General features: G+C 40.8%; 1 protein-coding gene across 9 annotated transcripts in view; it reads right to left on the bottom strand.

Annotated features, from left to right (window-relative positions):
- Positions 1-26,180, bottom strand: part of LOC101167997 (sodium channel protein type 5 subunit alpha) — a 254,888-nt gene that overhangs the window by 4,799 nt on the left and 223,909 nt on the right. For 8 of the 9 annotated variants that reach the window (XM_078938896.1, XM_078938901.1, XM_078938902.1 and 5 more), the window contains 8 exons: positions 23,702-23,856; positions 22,927-23,100; positions 17,090-17,212; positions 12,343-12,618; positions 5,739-5,792; positions 5,317-5,458; positions 3,691-3,791; positions 2,810-3,080 (listed from right to left, as the gene is read on the bottom strand). In XM_078938896.1, the coding sequence (XP_078795022.1) occupies positions 2,810-3,080; positions 3,691-3,791; positions 5,317-5,458; positions 5,739-5,792; positions 12,343-12,618; positions 17,090-17,212; positions 22,927-23,100; positions 23,702-23,856 (1,296 nt within the window). Of the gene's footprint in view, positions 1-2,809; positions 3,081-3,690; positions 3,792-5,316; positions 5,459-5,738; positions 5,793-12,342; positions 12,619-17,089; positions 17,213-17,661; positions 17,785-22,926; positions 23,101-23,701; positions 23,857-26,180 lie in introns of all 9 variants that reach the window. The other variant, XM_078938898.1, reaches the window with a different exon arrangement.

The raw sequence follows: 26,180 nt of genomic DNA, 5'->3' as shown, positions 1-26,180 counted from the left end.
ACCCACAAACCCTCCATCTATCCATCCTACTTTCATCCATCCCCTTCCTCTTCTCTGGGGTTTGGATAACAAGGTCAGAACATCAGTAAGAAATTAAGCAGTCATTACAGATCCACTCCAATGAAAATTGTGTTTTTTGGTTTCATTTGCACGTCCTCGTGGCATTTCTTTCATGACCGAGGGCATATATAGAGAAATAAAGCTTCAAATTTCATTTCTGAGTTAGGGCTGGGCGATATGGCTTAAAAATAAAATCGGATTCTTTAATTCGATTTCCGATTTCCCCCCGATTTTTTTTACCCCCTACTTAAGGAAAGCAATAAGTACAAACTGCAGACAACTTAAAGCAAATTTTGCTTTTATTTAATCAAATGCAAGAAAAATGTAACCCCCATTTCTGGGATGAAAAATAAATAAATGAACACACTCTTGGAATCAAAGTATAAGATTTTTCTTCTTCTCTCTCCCTTTTGGACTTGTGTTGTTTTATATAATTTTGTTTTATATAATTTTTGTCTTCTTTTGTTATTCTACACTTGTTTTCACTTGTCCAAAATAAAAAGGTTACTTAATTTAAAGTCCCAGCAGTGTTTTAAGTCACACTTTGTAGTTTAGACTAAAAGGAGACAAACATTCACCTTTAGAGTAGCACCATTTTCTAAAGGATTAACAATGCAGCTCATATCTGGGGTCTAAGGTTTTAATTCAATTAAGAAACCCTGTTTTCTCCACGGAGAAGATGATGAAGCAGCAGGAGTCGTGGTCACCCCCCCCCCCCCCCCGCCGCAATTGAATACCGGTACAAGTAATAATTACAACGCAGTATTCTTTATTAACAAATAACAGTAACAAATAACTAACTAATGAACTAACTATATAGGTGTTGTAGAATGAGTATGAGTGTGTGTGTGTCGGGGCGCTGCGTGTGTAAGAGGACTGAGCGCGTGCCACGCTAGAGTGAGTGAGAGTCTTTGACTGCGATGGACTTTATGCAAATGTTGCAGCTTGGGGGGGGGTCTCTTCCTCCACGTCTGTGGCAGTAAACCCAAACCAGTTCCAAACAACAGATGATTTTATTCCTTTCTTGGGAACAAACTTCCCACTCTCAGTGGTAGCCATGCTGTCGCTTGCTGTGTTGTGTGTGCTATGATGTTGTTGTTTGCCGCTCGCCATACCGCCGTGTGAAACTAACGCTACGGAAGCTCTGGGGAGCCAAAAATGCGCCATTGCACAAAAACTCGATTTAGTTATTTTTGAAATCGCCTGTAACAAAAAATTTGAATTAATTAATTCAATCGATTTTTCACCCAGGCCTATTCTGAGTATTTATATGCTCAAGGAGCAGAGGCAAAAAAATGCTGCCAGAAAAAGAGTTTATTTGTGACATGGAAATCACGCTGGGTGGGCCTCAAGCTCCCTGCTCTGCTTAAACATAGAGGGAAAGGCCCACGGCCCCGCCCATAATTCAGAGAGGATTTTTTAATGAACTCCTGCCGCTCTGCAGAAACTATGTCCTGAAAACAGCAAAGTTTTTCCTTTAGGCTAGAAACTGCATAATTGTGCCATTGTGATTTTGGGCTATATAAATAATATTCAAATTGATAATGACATTGAAAATTGAAAATTGAATTGTTGGGAACGCTTTGAAAATGGATGCAAAGATGATTGGAGTGGGACTTTAAAACAATGTTTACAACAGAAACCAGTAATTTAAACCAAACTAAAACCGTAGCTGGAATGAAAATGTTATTAGTCTTTTTCTTGATTTGCTACATGGGTAAATAATTGTGGGGGCAAACCCCCTAGAATGAGCAGGTCAATCCTTCTATTTCCTCCATCTTGTCCTTGTTAAACAGGAGTGATGAATGCAGAGAAAAGCAGATCTTCCCAGACTCACTCCTCCCTCCCCCACTTGTCTTTCTGAGGCAGCAGTTGGAAAGGATGAGTGGTGGGGAGTCAAGAGGGAACCACCATCATGTAGTACATCAACCCCCCCTCCCTCCAGCCTGACATCTCTATCACACACACAGCTGATGTAACAGGTCAATCATGTTTGATTTGTCTCCAGGGGACAACCTTCTGATTGCTGCTGTTACACACACACACACACCTACACACACACCCACCCACACACACACACACACATCCACATACACTAAGTGGTAAGGATAACCCGAGGGGCGATGCAGCCCAAAGATGACTCCAAGCAGCTGCATTAACAGTTTTTGCAGCATCACCTTTATGGGTTTTTTTTTTCTTTGTCACCAAACATGGAGGACGTCGTCGGTGGGTAAGCCTGTAGGCCATACTTTGACAGATTGTAGACAGATTGCTGTTGGTTACCACCATAGTGGTCAACATCAACATAAACAAAATCATTTTTTTCGAACTCTTTGCAGTTCAGTTTATTTTTCTTTAATTCAATTGATTTTCCAACATCTCACTAAAACCTAAACATCAATGAACTATAACTGCAGGTATTGGTAAATTGCATATACTTTAATACCTTCTTAGATAGCCCAAAGTGCTGTACAGTCCCAGTCCCGTTCACCCAAACACACACACTGATGGCGGCTTTGCTGCCTAACACTGGCGCCAACCGATGACTACCAGGAGCAATGTGGGGTTCAGTGTCTTGCCCAAGGACACTTCATCGCTCTACTTCTGCACCACGGTTGCCTGTAAGTGTTTTTTATCACCCTTACAGTAATTACAATGACAAAGCACCGAATGGCAGTTTATCGAACAAAGTTGCATCACAAAGCAACAACTTAAAGAGTTGTGTTAGAGAACAGATAGAATAACTCACCAACGATGGAAAGGATGACGACAACAAAGTCAAAGATGTTCCATCCGATTGTGAAGAAGTAGCATCTCAGCGCCACAATTTTAATGAGGCACTCAATGGTGAAGACGACAATGAAGGCCAGGTTGACGTGATACAGGATCTTCTCCATCTGAGGAGACTGCTCGTCCGTTTCCACCATCATGGTGATCATGTTGAAGAGGATCAGCACCATGATGATGATGTCGAACGCCTGTTTACCAACCAAGTCGAAGAAGAATCCCTGCAGCGTGTTCTGAAACAAAAAAAAATAAAACAAAGCAGAAGCAGTTTCTTTATTGGAGCATCTTATTTTCAGTGGCTTTGAACAATGTCTTATACAAAAACATTTTTATTCTACAAAATCCTAGAACATAAGCCATGCTCCCATTTTCACTTTAAGCCTTAGTCACATGCGCCTGTACAGGGATTGTACAGGCGCAAAGGTGCTGCAGGTTTTTGGGTTGTCCTGGCCCGTGGAGGGAAGCAGCAGGATCTTAAGGGGGGCGCAGGTTTGTCTCACAGTTCCCTAGAGGCTATTACGGTCACCTCAAGGGATGTCAGAAAAATTTAACGTATTATTGCAGTGTGTGTGGTAAGAGTATTGCGAAATATTTGTGAGGATAATGTAAGTTACACGCAGTCACGGGTAATGTAGGCTCACCGAGTGGTCTAGGATTTTTAAATTTTGTGTGGGCCACCTGCATGCCCTGTATGAGTTTGCACTTTTTCCCCCAGCAGACAGCCTGTACCCACCTGTTGGGGCAGATCTGACCAAGGCTTATGGACCAAAAATAACAAGTCCATTGTGATGGAGAACTTTTAAAGCAAAGTTTGTTAATGTTTTTTGTGTTGTGTGTTGGTACCAGAGGTCTAGGGATGGGTTTCTGAGGTTTCTTGGAGCCCAGCTTCTTCATGGCATTGTAGTATTTCTTTTGTTCTTCTGTCATGAAGATATCCTGCCCTCCTAAGTAAACACACCCAAAACCTAACATTATTATCACCAAAAAACAGTACGAGACACCATACACATACAGAACTGCCCAATCCTGGTCCTCAAGATCTACCGCCCTGTTTGTTTTTCAGAAATCCCTGGCCTACTTGCTGCTGATCACCTGAATCAGGTGTCGTCAGTCAACCTAAACCTGGATTCATCTTATCCATTTAAGCATGGATTAAAGCAAAAATGGAAAACAAGATGTGGCTTTATCGTTTTAGTCTGGCTTTCTTTGTTCTGCCAATTTTTAGAAAAGCCATGCATTATTAATGTCATATCCCGACAGCAATTATGACAACAACCATTGACGGCAGTCGTTTTTCTAGAGTCATTAAACCCCATTTTCCACCTATCATCATAAATCCTCTCTGTGAAATCTTCCTTTCCTGTGTGACATCATTACTTTCACATCTGGAGGATTTTCTCTACTCCCTAGAATGCTGCTTTGGTTCATAAAGGTTTTTTTTGTGGCTCTGTGAATGTCTACCACATTTTAGAATGTTTGAAGTCTAGATTTTGTCTGCAGCTTGGATCATTTTTCTGTTGATGACCAGTTTAGGCCAATCTTTTAAAGTTACACAGATGGATTCATGTTTGTCCATACCATCATTAGCCCCCCACATCCTGTTGTTTTGATGAACCCCAGGCTGCCTGGAAATGGCTTTGTGATGAAAACTACTCTGTAAGACCTATTTCTGTAGACCCATCGCTGCTATTTTTCTACTTTGGAGTTGCATTAGCTTACACCTTAAATCTGTGAGGGGAAAATGTTCCTTCTATGTCCATGCTTAGTTTCTCTTTTAGAATAAATTTTTGTTAAACTTGTTTTGACATGATGGAAAAAACCTCTGATGTTGATCTGAGCTTGTATTTATCTCAGAACCATTCTATCCAAAACATATTTCTATTTGTACAGAATAGAACATAAGTGTATATTTCATTTTTGTGAAACTGTTGGAGAGTTTTGCGATTTGATTATTATATTTAAAAAATGACAGCGTTCCCTTGGTATATGGTGGTTCACCTTTTGCCGTCTTGCTACTTTGTGGCTTTTTTTCAGGGCAACTTTGCATGCTTTTCTTTTTTAAACAGAGCACTGTGTTCTGCGTCCTGTTTGGCTGTTGATCTTGTCAATCAATCTTCTTCTGTGCTGTGTCTCCAACAAACATGCTGCGTGTTCAGTTTGCCACAATTACATGAATCTTTTATTGTGTTCAGATCGTTGTTTTCATTCTCTAATTCTTAACTTATTTTCCTGTAAAGGTTCAACTTTAAGAGTTTAAACAAGAGAGAAAAGTGTGAAAAGTGTGTTCATGTCTGTGTGAGAAAAATGGACAGTGTGTAGTGAGGAGTTTTACAGCCATAAAACATTTGTAATCCTACTTTGCAGATTTCACCAACTGCAGGTTATGTATGCAATGTATGTTCCGCGGTAAACGAGGGAACACTGTGCTACGTTTTAAAGGCAATAAATCCATTCAGTCGTATTTAAAACTTATCTTTCGTTTCTGCTGGTTGAAATTGTCGATGATGACACCAATGAAGAGGTTGAGGGTGAAGAAGGAGCCAAAGATAATGAAGATGACAAAGTACAGGTACATGTACAGATTGATCTCCTTGACAGGCTGCTCCTCCACCTGCAGAGAAGAGCCACGAGTTCAAAAACAAAAACAAGTATAGCAGGGATGTCCCTGATTTCTCTTCTCATCCTTTACTTCTGCTTGTATCCGAGCTTTAACAAAGCTTAAATTTTAATTAAAAGCTCTGAGTACATAAACATGAAAATGATATCCTTTATTTTTGTCATTCATATTTTGTCAGCATTTTGATTGTCACTTTGAAGCGTTACTATTTTTTGTGAAGTATTTCTAGGGTCCTTTTCACTTAGTGTCTTTGAACCTGCAAATGTAAACTCACAGCTCTGGAGTCCACAGCCGCATACATGATATCCATCCAACCTTTGAACGTCGCCTTGAAAACAAAGAAAAGTTTTTGAGTTGTGATGAACAATGTCAGGTGAAGATGCCTCTTAATTAGGTCATTTCTGTCCTCTGGAGATGTGAGCAACAGCTGAGATATTTGTGAAAACACACCACTAGAAAGAAAGGTTGAATAATCCATCATGGAAAAGGGAAACATGGTGTAACACCTTAAAAAATGTCAGCGCTTTGACTTATGTGATACGAAACATTTGGATGAGAAATTGCTTAACAAACGAGAGAAAATGCAAAAGTCAACACTACTCTTTGCATTTGTAAAGTTCACGCTTGTTTTTTGCTGCAGACGTCTGTAGACATTAATCTCTGATAACTGTGCTGCCCTGGTTTCTGCTGTCCAAAGACTTGACATCCTTGAGGCTTTTGACTTTAACCTATCAAAATCTGACTTTTTTGTTGTGTTGCAAATGTCTTTAGAAATGAGGGAAAAAACTCAACAGGATTGTAAAAAAACTCACAAGGATTCCAGTTTATTAAAGAAAGCCATGAGCGGCTTCATGAGTCCAGGAACATGACCCAACGTCATAAAAGAACACACTGCAACTCCTTTTCTGTCTTTGAATCTAGCCTGAGTGATGCCATCCATCCATCCGTCCGTCCGTCCATCCATCCATCCATCCATCCATCCATCCATCCATCCATCCATCCATCCATCCATCCATCCATCCATCCATCCATCCATCCATCCATCCATCCATCCATCCATCCATCCATCCATCCATCCATCCATTCATTCATTCATTCATTCATTCATTCATCCATTCATCTATCCATCCATTCATCATCCATCTATCCATCCTTTAAACCATCCATTTATCCTTGCTTTCATCCATTTATCAATCCATCCATCATCCTTCCATATATCCATCAATTTATTCATCCATCAATCATCCACTTATCATCCATCAATCTATATTTTATTTTATTAATCCATACATCAATTTATTTAACCATTGATCATCAATGGATGATCATGGATTGATCCATTTACCATCCAATTATCCATCTATCTATCTTTCCTTTTATTTGTCCATCAATCCTTCCATTTTTCCATCCATGCTTCAACATTTCATTCTTAAAAAATGTCATGGTTATTAGGCATCGTTCTTATCAGAGGAATTCTGGGGTCGTCCAGCTCTCGCTTTGACTTAGCAGAAAAGATTGAGTGTGTCTGATTTGGCCTTTTCCTTTTCTGCTGCTGACATTTTTATCTGCTATACCTGAGTTGCATGTTTTTATTAGTCAACTGGGTTTTTTCTGTGTCGCCACGGAAACGGTTTGAGTGCAAAACTGAACAAAAACCCTGAGGGAAACCTCCTGTTTCATCAGAAATGTATAATAAAAAGACTGGCAGCTACTGTTTTTCTCAATGAGATGCCCTTTTATGGGCTTCCTTCGTCCGTTTGGTCAGAGTGTCAGTAGATTCAGGAAAAAGATGAAGCAGGTGGAGAAGAAAAAAACAGTTTTGAGTGGGCGCTTGCTAAAATCAGGTGTCGCCATGGGTTACCACCTGCTATTACAGCGAGTGTCTGATGTGAGTGATTTGAGTGTGTGTGTGTGTGGGGGGGGGGGGGTGCTGTAAAACACAACAGCCTGTAAAACATTACCATCCACCATCCGTGTAGAGATTAAATTAAGGACATTTAGTTACAGACCAGCTGTGGCTGATGGAAACTCGTTGGGTTTGTTCAATTCCAGCATAAATGATGATCAGGATTCGGTTCTAAACTGATTGTAGGTCTAAGGCCAAAGTTGAAGGTTTCTGCAACATGTCTGACACAGGGCCCTCTCAGGCTGGACATGCACACAACAACTCACAATGTACTTCTACGCAGAGCAGTGTCTCAGTTCTGGACTTCTCTTTCAGAGATAGTCCTGCTACTTACAGATACAGCTCATGACTGAAGCTATTCAACAGAACGGATGCCGACCAGTAAACAGAACTTTGTCCTTTGATTTGATTGCAGCATTCTTCTGTAATCCTGGGAGAGATTCTCTCCCTCATATGGACATCACTGAGGTTTCTTCTTTTTTCTTCTTCTTGAAATCCATTTTTTTTTTAGTTTTTTCTTACCGAACAGGAGGGTATAAGGGCAGAGATACCCCGTTTAGTTTAGTCTGTTTAGTTAAGCAATCAGCTATTGTATTTTATAACTGATTTTATGTTTTGTACAATTAAGTGAAGCCCGTTAAAACAACTGTGTTGTAATATTGGGCTACATAACTAATTGAATTGAATTGAATTGTATTTCAAACTCCACACGTTTGACTCCTGAACCAAAGCTGTTCTTCAATCACACTTGCAAGTGATGGTCATAGAGAAGCTTTACACCTTCTGAAGCTAACAGCAGCACATCTTTGTCGAACTAGTTCAATCTACTTAATGCCAGCAAAATGAAGCAATTCCGGTTCTGTCAGTACCAACTAAAATTAACTTGAAGAACTAAAGCATGTGGCTGAACAAACTATTACAACTCTTTGGTAAATATTTGGTGCTACAGTCAGAAAAGAACCCAGACTGTGGATTTGATCTCCTTCTTTAAACCCAGATCATCAAAAAACTGAGCCAAATGATGGTAAAGAGAACAGTAAAATTAACCTCTACCTAGTGCTGAGATTATAACATCTGCTTTTTTGATGTTAAAAAAGGGTGTTAGAAGTTCTTTTTGATTTAATCATGCTGAAGTGCAGCTTTAGGAAGCAGAACTCTGAGTTTGTCTCTACATCATTTCTTGCAGTGTGGAGCTATTTCCAGCTGCTAATGGAAAGGTTGCCCCCCCAACTGCCCGACGAGGAAAATGCTGCGATGTGCTGAGTAACTGGTTGCTAAGGCAACCGCATCTCGACAGCTCTTAAGTTTTCTTTTGTTGAGGGTCAAGTAGCAGCACAGCGATCTCTGCTTTCTTTCTCTGCAGTTTTTCTCCTCCGCCTTTCCTGCTCTTTTTTACAGGTCTCTGTCATTCCTCCTTCATTCTCTCTTTCATCGTCTTGCTTTTATTCCTTGTTCTGCAAACCTCTCCTCAGCTTCATGCACCTCTCCATCTCAAGCTGCTCACAAATCCATACCCTGCTTGTTATCCGTCCACTTTTCCTTCTCTTCCTCTTTTTTTAATTCAGTTTGCTGTTCAATCCTTTCTTCCCCGTCGACCACGCACTCCCCTCTCCCCTTTCTTGTCCCTCTACCTCTCCATTTTCCTCCCTCTTGGCTGAAGTCACTCTAAAAACAAAAGTCTCTCAGACACTGATTGATTGGAAGCTCTTAGGATGCCCCTGGTGGGCAACAGCAAGTGAGGAAGACTATGAAGAGGAAGAGAGGTAGAAGAAGCAGAACGATGAAACTCCTTTAAGTTAGGGGATTAAAAGGTCAGAAAAAGGAGAAGTTTACTAGGTGTGATGGTGTTAGGTTTTTAAAAGAATGGGCAGAAATCAGTTGTGGCAACTTTATGCATTCAATTTAGCTAACTGTGGAAAAAATAATACAATGAAATAATTAAAAAATAAGAGTGCTTCTAAATGCACGTATCTAGGAAAATGCAGAATGTTTCTCAATATTCTGATTTCCTGAAACTAATTCAATCCTGGCAAGAACAGGAAGAATAAGCGACTGTTGGTTTCAACAAAATAGAGGAAACAAAGCTACAACAAAGCATTGGTGTCACCATAAAAAAAAAACAACAAATGCTATTATGAGAATAAGGTTGTGAAAATATGAGAAAAAGTCAACATTTCAGGTAAATCAAGGTGTTGAATTGTGAGTAAGGAAGTCGATATCTTTTGAGTATAAAGTTCTAATTTATGAATTTAGAACTTAGATGAAAATCTCAATCATGAAACAATAGTCTGTTTACTAAGAAAAATATAAACAACAACAAAAAATTTCAGTATGAGAGACGTGGAGCGCATTGTTAGCGGTTACTTCCGCTTTGGTTTCTCTAATAAGGAAATGCTGAGTCTTTCAGTGAGTCAACATGGTTTTAGTAGAAGGACATTGAAAAGAATTTGCAGGAAACTGGACCTCTTCAGAAGAACGTTTTTGACCCATGAGGAGTGGACTTCCAGCAGGCAAGCCGTTTATGTCGTCAGCAGTGTAGTTGCAGAGCTCCAAATGCATGATGGGACATGGATTCCTATGATAAACTAAAGCCTTATGACATCACCATACATGATGGATTTAATCGGCATGCAATGTGGATGGAGGCTCACACAGTTTTTTTTTAAAGGCATGGCTTTTTCCTTGTAAAATTGCTCCTTTTTTGTTGTGATTTTTTTTTTACTTTAATTTAGTTTTTATTCTATTTTTTTTATCGTGGCCCTATTACGTAGAAAAGGTACCAAACTTTTATGTGGGCATTTTCATTTGTAAGTTCTGGAGCAAAGCAAGACCAGCTTACAGTTGCTGCAGCAAAGTGAAAAGCTACAGACTGCAAAGCAAGAGCGTCTGATAAAATGAAGGAGGGACAATTATCCTCCAAGATGCATCACAAGAAGAGTTCACCAGCTGCATCCAAAAGAAGATCCACAAAGGTGACGGCATTCCAACAAAACACCGACTGTTTCTGCTGCTGGAGATGAGGAGGAATCACAGTAAGAACAGAGTGATAAATCAATAGAAATGAAAAATCCTTTCAGTTCACTGATTCAGCACTATTTCATAACTAAGGATGTCTCACTGACACATGAAGCAAAGAACGCCCAAGCAAACATTGTTATTTATGATTGTGATCATTCAGAAAATTCCAAATATTCCAAGATTTATACACTGTAAACCAGGTCAATCCAGGCCAGTCGGATAAAACTAAATATCTTTCAAAAAAGGCTTACACAGATTACATAGAAGGGGTTGTCAGTGGTTTATTTGGAAAGAAACTGGATAACTGCTTCTTCAGATTTCCAAAGATTACCTTTCTAAACAAAAATATGCTTTTCCTCAGGTTTTCACAACATTCAGGCATTTAATAATATTTGGTGGATCAAATTTTTAATCTGAGAATCAAAGAGTAAAACGAAGAAAATGTTGTATTTAATGAATAACAGAAAATAGAAGAAACAAGGCAGACAAGTGGGAGAGTGAGTGGCATAAAGAGCAGGTGTGGGAGGAAAATTAAAGTGAAGACGGAACAAAAAGGCAACATCGGGAAAGGTGGGGGAAGTCAATCCTCCTCCGGCGTGTGGAGGAGACTCTACTTTAATTTGCTCTGAAGTCTCCGAGCAGCTGTGCATGTTTCACTCTTTGTTTCCCTGAAAGCGGCAGCAATGACAGCTTCACACAGTGTTCCTTCTTCTGCACGCTTCCCGTCTGGCCTCTGCAGGACTCGGTCTGAATGCTCTCATGCCATAGAAAGCCTCAGCCCCCGCTGCAGCCCAACGCTGCGGGCGCCGCTCTGTGTCTTACAGCAACTTCAACTGACCTTTACAAAGGTCGTGCAATAAATCGTAATTCAGTGTGCAGAAGAAATCCATGATTCCCTCTGTTTGCTGTGAAACTTCCGACATTCTCATGGTGGTGGTTTGTAATCTAAAGGGGTTTGCAAACAGGAAGAATGGTTCCTGAGACGTTGATGAACATCAAGCGTTCAGTAAAGAAAACTCCGATACTATTATGTTGAGGGAGGAGCTTAAACCTGTGACAGAGACCACAGACATTTAGAGAACTAGGAGTAATCATAAATTGTGAGGATGCTGGCCTTTAGTTTGGTTTTTCGGTTGTTTTCTTGGAACATCATTTCCTGTTTTCAGATTTTGTTTGTCCGTCAGTCGGCACCAGGTTCAAGCTGTTAATCATCCATATCTTTAGGTCATGATCCTCGGTGTATTTAAGTTTCTGGTTTCCTGTTCTTCATGGTCACCCTACAGTTACTCCTCTAGTTAGAGGCGTTGTCATGTTCCAGTTTATTTATCAAACCTTTAGCCTGGATTCCTACAACACAAATACACGTTGTAAACGACTCTTCACTTCTGCATATGAGGAATAATACAAAGCATTTGAAGGAAAACACTGATCAGCATTCCAGCCTGGTTAACTGGATCGCTCCGCTGTGGACTAAATCTAAGTTATAAAGGTAAAATCATCTCTCCCAGCTCTCTCTCCCAGCTCTCACACCTGCTTACTCCAGCTCATCTAAACCTAGTCTCTCACTCTCTCTCTCTCTCTCTCTCTCTCTCTCTCTCTCTCTCTCTCTCTCTCTCTCTCTCTCTCTCTCTCTCTCTCTCTCTCTCTCTCTCTCTCTCTCTCTCTCTCTCTCTCTCTCTCTCTCTCTCTCTCTCTCTCTCTCTCTCTCTCTCTCTCTCTCTCTCTCTCTCTCTCTCTCTCTCTCTCTCTCTCTCTCTCTCTCTCTCTCTCTCTCTCTCTCTCTCTCAAAATCATAAAAATTTGTTGACCTGATTCTAAAATATTCTGGAAAACGACACTTTTGTTCTAAATCTGTTCCAAATCTAAATGTGAGGGTTCACACACGTTCACATCAACTGTTGTTCAAACCCAAAGCTGCTCAGCGCACTAAAGTTGTCAGGGATGTGACACTCACCACTTGGAGCAATGCCAGGTACCCGGCGCCGACGTTGTCAAAGTTCACCTTCACTTTGGTCCAGTAGTACTGAGACGTGTCGTTTTTGGCCTCGCACTCGGACTTGTTGTTGATCTCTCGGAAGTCGTGGATGTAGCCGGAGCGGCTGACGCAGCGGCCAAACTTCCCGGCAAACAGGTTGACGCCCATGATGCTGAAGATGAGCCAGAAGATGAGGCAGACCAGAAGCACGTTCATGATGGAGGGAATGGCTCCGATCAGAGCGTTCACCACCACCTGCACAGGAAGCAGCAGCCACACAGGGGCTTCATGTAAACAAGAGCAAGCTCAGCCGTCATTCACCACCTGGGACTGAAACATCCACAGTCTGCTGCTGGCCCAACACATTCAGATGAACCTCCACTAGATGTGTCCTCAATGCACGACAGACATGAAAATGATGTGAAGTAATACGATAAATTTAGCCAGGGGACATTTATATGTTCAGGCTTTACCTACTTGTTGTGGGAAAAAGATCTCATCAACATGGAGAGCGCCATCTGCAGTCACAGTGTGACACAGCAGTGTAAAACCTTTTTTAAAGCTCTTGAATTTCTGCAAACTAGTCCTCAGGACAGACTCTTTATTCAGGCTGTTGAATCTGCAGAACAGAGTTTAAAGAATGTATGTATGGAAATAAAAGTAAAGACTTTGTACCACCTTAGGCTAAAGATCAGATTTAAACTCACTATGAGGTAATAGAGACTCACACAACTCAGTATTTCTTTATCAGACGTGAAAAATCATGTGGTTGGTGAGGAGCATCACCTTCAGTGCGTCTGGACGAGACCCTCTGAGAGTGGCTCTAACTGTAAACAGCTACAGAAAAAGGCTAACAGAAGCAGGTTGATGTTAAAAAAAGAAATCCAATTGTGTTTGAAAGGTCAGCCTGAAAGGGAGCCAACCAAACAAAAGCCCTCGGGTGAAGATCCAAGAGTTTGCAGAAGTTCAAAGACAGTAAAAATTAACCAAACATTCTCTCTACATGTTAAAGGGTCATTTTTCCCATGACGGGATACCCTCCCTTCTACGACGTTTCTCGTGTTTTGGTAGTTTTTTTAAAATATACTAGTTCACCAAAAAATACCAGAAGACTCTTCTTCGTGTTTCCACGCAAAACAAACACTTTAAAGCTTCATTCAAGCCAAATCCATTTATTTGCTTTGTTGATCTGGATGTTGTTGTCCAGCTGCAGACTGATGTTGAGAAATAAAAAGCTTTACAGTTTAAAATTTCAGCTTTCATTTTTATTCACCCACAATGCATCTGTTTCACCTAAAAGCAGAACGAGGTGCGCGCTTCAGAGAGCATTAGCGGACAAACACAGCAGCTAATTGTGTTAGCCAGGAAAGGGAAGATGAGCATGCAACATGCAGATCATGAACTTCCTGTCAGCAGCTCTCAACCCGCCCATTTAGAAAGATTATTCATTTCATTTCTTCTGCTCTGCTGAAACGGAGGAGACGAGGCGCAAATGTGGCTCTGATGACTTCAGATCATCTGGAAACAAACTGCAGCTTCAGATTGAAGACTGTTTTCATCTTCCCACCACAGAGCGGGACGTTTTCTCTCAGTAATACTGGTGGCAACAGCACAAACACACCAAAGGGAGGGGAAGCGGGGCTGCAGCTCGCCTCCAAAAGGTTCAAAAAAGTCTAAATACTGATGCATGAAAGGTGAGGAGGAAGGAGTCAAAGGGGGAGAGTGAGGAGACATGTGAGGAAAAAAAAAAGCCAAGAGAGGGGTGAGGTTACATGTTTCATCTGAAACACATCTGAGCACCAGGATATCACTGGATATCACTTTATTTTCCCTTTACCACCGTCTTTCTGCTTTCAGAAAGATTTAGTGCAGCTCTGAAAATGAAGTAAATCTCTTTTAAACATAACAGACTCTGATCAACAGCAAAGACGGTAAAATGTTCCCAAATAAAGAACGCGTTTAAGACACTGAAAAAAAGATCCCACTAAATTAGGAGAAAAAATCTTTAAAACTTCTTTTATAGTAACTGTTAATTTAAAAAAAACTACGTCATCATAAAGAAAACGTGTTTAGTCTAAAGCTGTATTGAGGAGAACATTTCAGCCGTAAAAACAGGCAAAATGCTAACATTGTAGCTTTTTTGTTAGCAGATATTATGAAAAGAAAACCTATTTTTTTACATATTCTTCTGCTCCAAATCTTTGTTGATATTTCTTCTTGTAAAACAGAAAAAAGGCTCATTTTCTGATACCATCATTTTTTTTTTTGCATTTAGATTTCCTAGTACCATAGATAATTCAATTAATAAAATAAACGGACCGTATCTAGTGTGCAGATGCCTTCTAAATATTTATTTAGTTATAGTCTATTATTAGTGTAGAGTCTGTTTTATCCTGGTTGATTCCATATAAATAGTAAGTCCAGATGAATGCTTTCCACTACTACTTTAACTATAATAGTGTATTTCTCTTTAATATTGTAGAATACCAGATATTTATAAAATACTAGCTAAATAAGTTGTATTTATTTTTTAACCCAGAGAAATTTAAATATGATGATAGTAAAAGAGCGGCCATACAGTCACATTTTAATGAAGCATGTTGTCTCTGGTCCAAAGAAACCACATCCTGATTTTTGAGTCTTTAAATCAACTTGAAACATTTCTGATAGCATCAGAATTTGTCATTTTTGACTTGGTTTGTGGGTGCGTTCTGGATTACGCAGACTTGACGTCTGTGTGGTTTTTAAGGCGTTATGATTGTCATTTTCAGGGCCGCTGCTAAAAAAACCTTTGAGAAAATAGAACAGTTCACTCAAACTTTCATGACTGTTTATAAAACTCAGAAAAACAACAAGTGAGACTAAATATGTGAAGGACAAGTTTTCAAAAGAGGACTGGAAACTCATTTTAGCTCCACAGACCCTTTATTGCACCTAGAAAAATAGTAGAAGACCTGGAGTAACGTCTGATCAGGCGATTGATTCCTTTTTTATCTATGTTTACTTAAACTGTTTAATCAAAACCCTAACATCCTCTTTACACCTTTGTTTACATGATTGAAAACTGTAGAATCTACAGATGTTTTTTTACTGTGTGGTAACTGTTATTTGACCAAAGAAATCTAACATGTTTTACCTTCTCCTACTGTTAAAGTCCCACTCCAATCATCTATTGTCAAAGTGTTTCCAGTGGTCTTTCCAGTTAGTCCATTTTAGTTTCTAAGTCACAAATACAATTGTTTTCATATGGCATTTTTTATCTGCTCCTGATTCACAACACTTTGAATAAAAAATACTCAGCTTTAATCCTAAATGATTTTATATATATGTCCTCCATCATCATAAAAATGCAACAAGAACATGTTAAAAACACCAAAAACACCATTTCCATCGGAGTGGGTTTCTATAATCACTGATTGTAACAAATGCAAGTGTATTTAGATTACAGGGCGTTTAACCGTATACACATTCTACAGACTCCAGATTTTCTTTCTTAAATACATTTTTATAAGAACAAAGTGCTGCTCTGTCATCTGGGGTCAGAACATTTGATGGCAAAAGGTGGGATGGTAAACTTTAAAAACCTGAAGCTAAGAAGAAACAAAGGCTTTCCTCCCGCCATGGGGCACTGAATTTGGGACATCATGGGCAAAATATAAACACATTTTATATAGGCCTGCACAATAAATCGCAAATTTGTTGTTATCGCGATATCAAGCTGTGCAATACGCATATCGCAAAAAGACGGCATTGCAATAAATGGTTATCTTAAATGTGCTAAAACAATCTTATGGCAGCTTGAAGTATTTAACGAATGAAATAAATCCATTTATGCATTTGACCAATCAGATGGACTCCTTTTATGTTAGATATTCGCCTCCTATGTAGATAAGGATCAGTTGGAGAATAATTTAAGTTATGTTGACTCTTATTTAAACTGTTGCAATGAAATGGAAATCATGTTTTTGGTTGTTTTGCTATTTGTTCATGTATTTATAGTTATATCTTCATCGCAAAATTGATCACTAATATTGCATATCGCAGGTTTTCCTTAGATTATGCAGCCATCATTTTAGAACTTAAGACAAATTTGGTCTTACTGTGTGATCAAAATCATTTCTTCTACTTTTAGAAGCAGTAATGAGTGAACGTAATGCCGACAACATTTTAGTTAGCCACGCTAGCATTTTTGTCTACAAATACGCAGTTTCTGTTTCAGTTTTAAGCCCTGTCTAGAAACACAAGAAAAATGTTGCCGTAGTGTGTTTTAACCAGTATTTTAGCATCAACAGAACCCAAATCTACCCTGCTGTCCATAACATAGAGTGGGTTTCGTCTGTTCTTTCGTTTGTGTGATGGAGGCGGACACAACAGTTTCGGCATATGGCTCCTCATTTGATGTTAGTATTTTTTGATTATATACTTAGGACAGATAGATAGGACAGAGAGTAAGTTAGGACAAAATAAAAAGAAACAAAAAATGCAACAAATATTCAAAGGAGTGAGAGACCAAACCACTAAAACCATTACAGAATGATAAACTCAACTTAAGAAGCTCCAATGAAGAATCAGCCTCTGCTTGGCGTGCCATACTTTCAATTCTTCTAATTTTTTATTACATATGTCTTTCATTAAAATAAGGAAGTCAAATCTTGTCACTAATTCAAACTAAAGCGCCCCCTGCAGGTGCCCAGGTGTGTTTACTCATTCTAATACTGTCTCTTACCCTCATGCCTTCAAATCTGGAGAGGGCTCTGAGAGGCCGAAGGGCCCGCAGCGTCCGCAGGGACTTGATGGCTGCAAAGTCTGAATAGCCCAACATGTTGGCCGCCAGGCTGACCAAAGAAACCTGGAGGAGGAGGAGAGAGGTGGAAAGACAGGGAAAAGAAGGAGAAAAAGAGGAGGGACTATTAACTGCTATTCTAGTGAAGACAGACACAGAGAGAGGGGTCAACTGAATATTTGGATGCCCTGGAGGCTGGAAAGAAAACCTGTGAAAGAAAAGGTTGAGATTACTGAAGCCTCCTCTGATGAAGCTGCAACTAGAAGGTGAGATGCTGTTATGTTCCCTGAAAACACGAGGTTCAGGAACAACGATTTTCTCTGGAACTTTGCAAACCAAAGCGAGTTTTCGATTTTGGTGGAACTCATCGATCTGAAGCCTAGTAGGGGGAAGTTACCAGAAGCTCCCAGCAGCGGCGTCTCAAAGCCTTCAAAGCACAAACATGCATCTAACTTCCTCTACGGAGTGGCAGTCCTCAGCAAGCGGGCCGGCAGGTCAACCCAACCAGTTCTTACCCTGATACCAGCGAAGCGGGACGCAGCCCGAAGAGGACGGAGAGCCCTGAACGTCCTCAGCACTCGCATGGTGGTGACCTGGTTCACCGGGATGAGGTGAGCCAGCTGATCCAACAATGAGATCTACAGGTCACACAGTGATAGCTGTGAACATCAGCCGCACGCCGGGGGCAAACACATACCATTAACATGTACAACCTGAACGCCCCCTCACAGAGAAGATCCAGCAAAAGCCAGAATCTAAGGTCAGAATCTAAAAGATAAATGAGGGTGGAGACTCAACTGCTTTTCTTTCCTCCGTAATGTGACAGGAACACGACCAATAGACTAACACCTCCACGGATATGACCTCAAAGTTCATTTTTTCATTTTCTGTACCGCTTTGTCCCTTTCGGGGTCACGGGGCTGCCGAAGCCTATCCCGGCTACTTGGGCGTAGGCAGGGGATGCCCTGGACAGGTCGCCAGTTTGTCGCAGGGTAGAACGTCCACAATCACACACCCATGCACTCTCACACTCACACTCATGGACAATTTAGAGTTGCCAATTAACCTATGAAGCATATTTTTGGACAGTGGGAGGAAGCCGGAGATCCCGGAGAGAACCCACGCATACACGGGGAGAACATGCAAACTCCACACAGAAAGGTCCCCCATTGATGTATTTTTCGTGTCCCCCAGCTGGGACTTGAACCAGGGGCCTTCTTCCTGTGAGGCAAGAGCGCTAACCACTGCGCCACCGTGCAGCCCATGGACTTAGGACTCTTGTTAGCTTCACTTTGATGGACTCGAAGTGAAGCTAACAAAACGAGAACAGCTCAATTTTCTTTATAGAAATCAACAAGAATGCAATGCAGGAGTTATATAGGGACATTTGATTAAAAACTACTTTATGGAGTTCCACAAAGATCAGTTTGTGGCTTTCCCTTTTTTACAGAGGCCAAAAAAATCTGATGGGCTTGAGAACGCCTTCAGATGGGAAACTTGACTTGGTCTCACAGAGACAATGTTTGAGCCACATCAAGACAAAACTGTCAATGGCCCAAAAAGAGCATCACACTTACTAAGAAGTAGGACTCTGGCTCACATCCCCAAACACCAGGGCAAAATAACTCCTTTAAGTCTACTTCCAAGTGTCCTCCAAGTGAACTTCTAAGTCCAGCTGCAGGTTGATGTGTTTGGATTTTTATTTTTACTGTTTCCAGTCTCTGACGATAACTGGATCATGTTGTCACATTTGTATGACTGAATTTGTGAACCGCACGGCTCACTCTCCTTCTCCTTCTTCAGGCCATTAGTGTCACATAAAAACGTCACAACACTTGCGTCATCCATGGAGATGCTGGGTAAGAAAAAGCCCAGAGAGCCAAGCAAAGCCGGACCTCCAGCTCAGCGTGTTCAGCGGCTGGAGCGGAGCCTTGTCCTGCTGCAGGGTAAAGAGTGGGGTCATAACTGTGTTTGTGTTACACAACCCCACTGATAGCTGAAGCAGAGACAGTTAGTGCTTTTCTGTTCATTTGAGCTTTTGTTTATTGACTTTATGTCTGTCTTTCATTGAGTGATTTGTACAGTTTCAAACTCATGTCTTAATGTTTACCTCCACATGGCTCCTTAGTGTGCTTAAACCTAATCCCACCAATTCTCATGGCCAATGGTTGCTGAGAGATGCAGTTTTTGTGGACTGGTGTGAAATACACTAGACTACTCATGAAGTTTAAATGGATGAGCTTTACTGTTGGAGCAGCTAGAAAATGTTAGACATTTTGTGTTAAAGTGAAGAACAAGGCATGATGGGTAAAAAATTAACAATTAACAACAAAATTAACACATGTGGAAAAAAAACGTTTAGCTAAGAATTTTTCAAGCGACTACTAGGAATAAAAACGGTCAATAGAAATCCTGAGGGGAATTTCACTTAAAGACAAAAATTATGATCAAATCTTCCAAAACATTGCTTATAGGTGGCTTAAACTCAGTTCTTCATGAAGATTTATAAAAAAGTATTGTCAATTATTGTCTACAGAATAGATGCGGAGTAAACACAAAGGGAAACAGGTTCAAAATGATTTGGATTTAGAGGAAAACCACTGCGATTGGTCCCATTGGCCCCTTCACAAGCTGGCCCAGAAGTGTTCTCCTGTGCTGGAAGACAAGCCATCCAGGCCTGTCTTGTTTCTCCAGACAGTTTTTACAATTTCATCAGTTCAGGTTCCTGTTCATCTATCCATGAGTTACTAGCGGCTTTAAAAGCAGATATGGTCTCCTCCTTCTCACTGGCCTCTCTTAACAGGTGGCTTTTCACATAGAAGCTTTGTGTGTGTGTGTGTGTGTGGGGGGGGGGGGGGGGGGGGGTTATTCCAGGCCTTTGTGTGATGGCATCACCAAACCACAAAGAGCAAAACCACTTAGACTTTACATACAATGCATACCACGTTTAGCAGAACAATGTTGCATCTCCCTCAAAGAAAATGACAGACTCTGAGGCTGAAGTTGTGTTTTCTGCAATGTGACTAAATTCTTTGCAAACATTGTGAGCCTACAGTCAGGATTCCATCTGAGCGTGTGCACAAACACGGTGCGATGTCATTGAAATTTGGGATTAAACACTTAGAAACCAGACTTTGGTTAAGTTCAGGTTAAAATTCAATACACAATTATGTGATTTTGCACATTGTGCATTAAAGTATCATTCCTTCATTTTTTCTTGTTCTGCAGTTAATATTACTCTTAATACTGTAAGTATCCAGGACAAAATTTGTGTTTGTTATCCTTTAAATCATTTTTGTTAATATGTTTAACCTATAAATAAAGACGAATAAACTACAAACCATTCTTTACTCTACTCAGCACATTATTTTGTCTTTCAGCGGCTCTTTTTAGGGGTTGCCAGAGTGAATCTTAACTGACCTCTCCACCTCTATCCTCTTTCCCACACTGTTGACTGGTATGTTGATCTTAAGCAGTCTTCTCCTGTCTCCACCTCTGCTTCCTATAACCTCACTGATCAACTTTAGTTCCTCTCATTTTCACGCAGATTCTGTCTTCCTATTTCTGATCTTCATTCCCCTCCTTTTCCAGTAGAACCTCCACCTCTCTAGATGTTCCTCCACCTGCTCTCACTACAAATCCCAAAGTCATCTGCAAACATCCTGGTTTGAATCAGCTCCTCTCTCTGGATCCTGTCATAGACTTTCTCTAGATCTACAAAGACGCAATGCAGATCCTTCTGACCTATGTTCTACTGCAGAACCACAGTCAAGCTTCCTCTACTCTTTCCCATAATTGATTGGGACTCATTAGCTTTATTCCTTCTTAGCTTCCGCAACCCTTCTTCCTTCCTCAGGCAACCCTCTCATTCTCTAAGATTTGATATATCCTGATCTCTTCATCCATCTCTCTCCATAATGTCTCCTTCTCCTCTAGTTCACATCCTAACTGGGGGTCATAAACACTGACAACATTCACTATCACACCGTCACCTTCCAGCTTCAAGGTTGATTTAAGGCTGATTTACACCAGTCCGTCTGCGGATTGTCTGCAATGCATCTCTGTTACGTTGACATAAAAAATAGAATGTTTTATGAATCAATCAGAATGTTTGGATCGGCTCTGTCATGTCTGTGTCTCACGTCCATCCCCCCGCACGCCAACGCAAGCTTTTTGCAGGAGTTCTATTTCCAGTATGTTGACGCGTCAATTTTCCACCAAAAAAACGCAGAAACAGGAAACAGGTACAGGTTTTAAAATGAAAAACTTCTGTTGTACTTTCAAAATGAAAATGTGTTCATTTTCTTAACATTTAACGTGCCGTGCCCACACCATAATGCACGTTAATACCGCAGATAACGCCAGAGTCCATTTTTGACATGGACGACAAAAGTTTCATTTGGAAGCACAAAAAATAACATCATTTATGACACAAAGCATGTATTTTCCAAGGACCCAGTGAGGAAGGATAGGGCATGTGGCCTGAGTGCTAAAGATTTGGATATTGATGACACGAGGGTGGCAGCACAAATCCCTCCTCCGGAAGACAGGGGGCTAAGGGGGACAGACCAGAGATGCAATAGAGACAATGAAACTGACGGTCTAAAGACGGACTCTTCACGTAATGCAAGAGAGACGCACCACAGACGTGTTAATCTGGCATCAGACTTATCACCTGATCTGACCCTCTCTTCATCTCCAGAACATTCTGATCAAACTCCTCCTTCAGGATCTCCTCCTCTGTTCTTTCCATTCACACCATGATAAAACAGCTTGAATTGGCTCCCATTCTATCAGCTTGATCTCTTTCCATCTGGTCTCTTGAGAACACAGGAGACCCACCTTTCTTTTGACCGACAGACTGAACCTCAGGATTGTGGTCGCATTGCTAAATGAAATGAATTTCATTCAGAGCTCTCCTCTTGTCTGACGAGCTCTGTAGTCTTTGTAGAGATTGAGTCACATCACTGTGAAAATCCCAGATTCACTAAGAATACTGAAACTGAATGCAGATGCAGAGTGTGAAATAACAGTAAAGCATTCTTGAGATTGTTGCTGTATCTTCATTGTATCTCCAAGACGACTAAATGATGAAACAACCTTGAGTTTCTCTGCTTTTTTTCCAGCAGCGCTCTCTACTCATGATGCCTCTTTTAAGGCCTCTTTAGGATATGAAGACTTAATCCAGGCCACAGGCATTAACACCTGTTTGTTGCTTCTTCTTTTGTGGTAATTCTTTGACAGGGGCATATACTGTGGTGCCCCCCACTGGTTGTTGTGGTGTACCACAGTGACTGCCTAAGTTCAAAAAATGCTAATCAGGTCTCAGGAGACTCAACACTTGTTTTAAACGCGGGGTAAAGGACTTGTGAGCATCTTTCAAAACACAATCCCCTGTTTCCTCATATGAACAACTTGCCTGTTGCCATGGATATAGACCACAGCAGATGTGAAAAATAGCTTAATTTTGGATAAATTGCCCAAGTTGTACAGGATTCAAACCAGCGTGAAAAGGTCAGAAACAATCTACAGATGCAAAGTGGTGCTGCAGGCATTTCAACACCATTTTTAATTCACAGACCTTTTCCGATCGCTACGCTATTGTGCAAAGAGACTTTGTTGACAACAAATATCTAAAAAAGGAATAAAAACCCTCTACAACCTGATAACTTATAACAAGAACCCTGCAAATCTATGATGCGCACAATTTAATTATTGGGGTACAAACTGACTGACAAAAGCCAAAGTGTATTGCAGCAAATGCTAACACCAGAACTCACATCGACAATGAAGAAGTCCAGCCAGCACCAGTAGTTGGTGAAGTACTTCTTGAAGCCGTAGGCCAGCCACTTCAGAATCATCTCCAGGATGAAGATGTAGGTGAAAATCTTATCAGCGAACTCCAGCACCACCTTAACCATCCTCCGCTGCTCGATGTAGATGTCCTCAAAGGCCTGAAGGGGGCAGCGGAGAGACACATTTTAACAAGTGTACTCATATAAAGGCTAACACTTAAAACAAGAACATATACCGTCGCACGTTGCAATAAAAAACACCCGTCCTTCAACCTTTTCTTGACATTTTGTTCGTCTGCACATTTGGTCAATCTCTGGATTTCTGCATTATTGCGTAGTATTTCTAACAAACTATCAACAACAATAGTTCACAGTCCAAAAGTTGGCTTAGTTAAAATATGCAAAGTGAAAAAGTACATTTTCCATTAAATTCAAATTTTTTTCAAATGAGTCATTGAGCCCTTCTGGTCTTTAGAAAGAATGCATCCTTTATTCGTTTGTGATTGAAGGGTAAAAGATGAAGGCGGTGAAAATAAAAAAATGTGTAAGTCCAATAGGCCAATAGGTGGTTGTCCTCAAGACAATATTCCCTAATAATTTTAACAAACAAATCTAGTTTCATTTAGAATTTTTACAGATTGACATAAATAATGTCTTTATTTCCTTCAGATCTGAACAGACACAGTGAATTAAAACAAGATTACCAACTGCTTGTGTGTCTTTGTGTCAGAGTGAATGAGAGGCAATGTCAGTTTCTAACCAGAGCTCCAGAGCTGAGGAGGATCATGAAGATGATGAAGGACTCGAACCAGCTGTGTTCCACGATCTGAAAGCAGGTCTTCCTCAGCCTCCACCAGATCTTCCCGAGTCCTGCTGTCGTGTCGATGTCGCAGCACTGGAAGCGCGACACGCACACTGAGGGCGAGACAATAAAGTTATACAAGACCTGACAGATACGAAGGACAGACTGTGAGCTTTTGCTGCCTGGAAGAAACAAAATGAGGTTAAGGGTTTAAAGTCCCACTCAGATCATTCATTCATTCATTCATTCATTCATTCATTCATTCATTCATTCATTCATTCATTCATTCATTCATTTTCTGATCCGTTTGTTCCCTTTCGGGGTCACGGGGATGCCGGAGTCCATCCCAACCACTTCTAGGCGGAGGCATGGGACACCCTGGACAGGTCGCCTGTCTGTCGCAGAGCCACTCCGATCATCTTTTAAACTATTTTCAAAGTGTTTCAAGTGGTCTTTTCATTATGATAATGCTGTTTTGGCCTAAATCAAGAATTCTGTGTGGTTTTCAAGGAGCGACAGGAGTTCATTAGAAATTCACCTCTGAGTTGTGGGTTAGACTGTTGGTGCAGAGTAAGTCCAGCCCGCCTTTCCATCATCCATCTGTGATGGACAGCCCTTTACACCCCAAACCTAAAATTACTGGTGCAACAAAAACGGCGAGCAATATCAAATTTATCCAGCCGTACAGTTTGATCCAGATTCCAGCTCAGAGGAGGAAAACAAAAACATTTGTGGATCTATTTGTCTGCAAAGGGGATGCATCAGAATGGAGCCGAGCAAGAAGCCTGTGACCTATCCAGTGTATTTTTTCTTCGTAACATATATGATCTCTCTCAAACCGCTTTTCTTCGTCTGCTTCTGTTTGCGACAATTTAAAAATAAAATGATCAGAAATGCAATTAAAAGCTTACTTTTGTTTTTATCTGTAGTCCATCATCAGAAAAACCCACAAGAACATGTTAAAAACACCAAAAACACCTTTTTCACTAGATTTTCATTGGAGTGGGTCTTTGAGAATGCAGAGATGCGTTGCTGCATGGCACACAGAAATCAGAAACCCAGTCTGTGTCTGTGTGTTATTATGTTACAAAACTGCTAACACAGACAGAATTGAAGGTCCCTGGATGCCTGGGGTTAAGTCCGAAGGCCCACATAAAGGTCCCACCTGCCCCAAATAAAAGAAAGACAGAGACAACCCACCACCACAACCCCGGCCCTACCACCACCACCAGGAGAAGCTCATCTTCCTCACGTTTGCCTTTTTTCTTATTTATAGTAACTTATTTCAAAGGTAAACTCTTTGGAACGTTCCAGCTCTTGGACTTTATCATCACTTACTGTTCACCATCAACACATTTTAGTGTCATCTGCAAACATGATCATCTGCAAGCACTGACAAGCATCCGTCCTCAAGACAATCATCCAGCCCTTCACTCCAATAACTTTGCTAAACTATATATTACGCGTTTTTGTTATGAATTCACACTACATATAAAAAATGGAATTACCCTAAACTTTTGTGATCAGATCCTCACAAATGACACGTTTACGTAATGAACACGGTAAGTGCCTCTCTGCTTCCTCCCACTATCAGACTGAAGATCAGGAGTTGATTTTGATGCTCTTCACTCTCCTGATTGCAGCGTCTGCCTGCCTCTCTAATTATGCCTCTCATCATCTCCGCTTCCCGTTTCCATGGTTACTAACAGGCTCTTCCTCCATAAGTCACTTTGCTAATCCAATGAAAATGAGCGAGCTGGAATCTGACTCTGAGTCTCTGTAGTATTATTGTGTGTATGTGTTCTTGTTAGCAACCGGTCCCCTGTCTCCACTGGCCATCACCAGAGTACCTAACACTTCCCGGTTTCCATACTACAATTCCCATCAGCCCTTTCCCTCAATACCAGTATGTTTCCCAACTGCTTCCACCCATTCATTACTCACCTGCAATCACACAACCTCTATATATTCAGTGCACTGAGCTCTGCTCAGTGCGAAGCATTGTATCTATTAACCTTATATTCATGCTGTGCTTACTCAGCCGTGTCACTGATCATCGCTGGTCCTCAGTCCAGGTTTGCGGCGTCATTCCCCACCTGCATCTTAACCTCATCAAAGCCCGAAGCCGACGCCTGTCACTCTCATCTGCTCAAGCTCTCAACGTTTTTCCCTGTTTCCTACCCATTCATATTAAACTCCGCATATGGATCCATCTGCCTCCGACTGTTAGTTACAGTTCGTATGTGAGGAAACCCCCTTCATCCTGCTGTTGAACAAACTTGAGAGAGGCTGCTGGACAATCATCCACCCATCATCTGATGACCAATAAGCTCTTTGAAAACCTCTTCAAATACTTTTCTCTGCCGTAAAACACTGCATTAAAAAGGTGATGGAGAAAAGCATCAGCTGACTAAAAGTTAAGGATTTTTAAAATTAT

Source organism: Oryzias latipes, chromosome 20 (assembly GCF_053564925.1).
Source record: "Oryzias latipes strain Hd-rR chromosome 20, Olatipes_Hd-rR_3.1".
In the NCBI taxonomy this organism is placed as follows: domain Eukaryota; kingdom Metazoa; phylum Chordata; class Actinopteri; order Beloniformes; family Adrianichthyidae; genus Oryzias; species Oryzias latipes.
The sequence above is the reverse complement of the archived record's forward strand: the minus strand, read 5'-3'. Positions and strand labels throughout refer to the sequence as shown.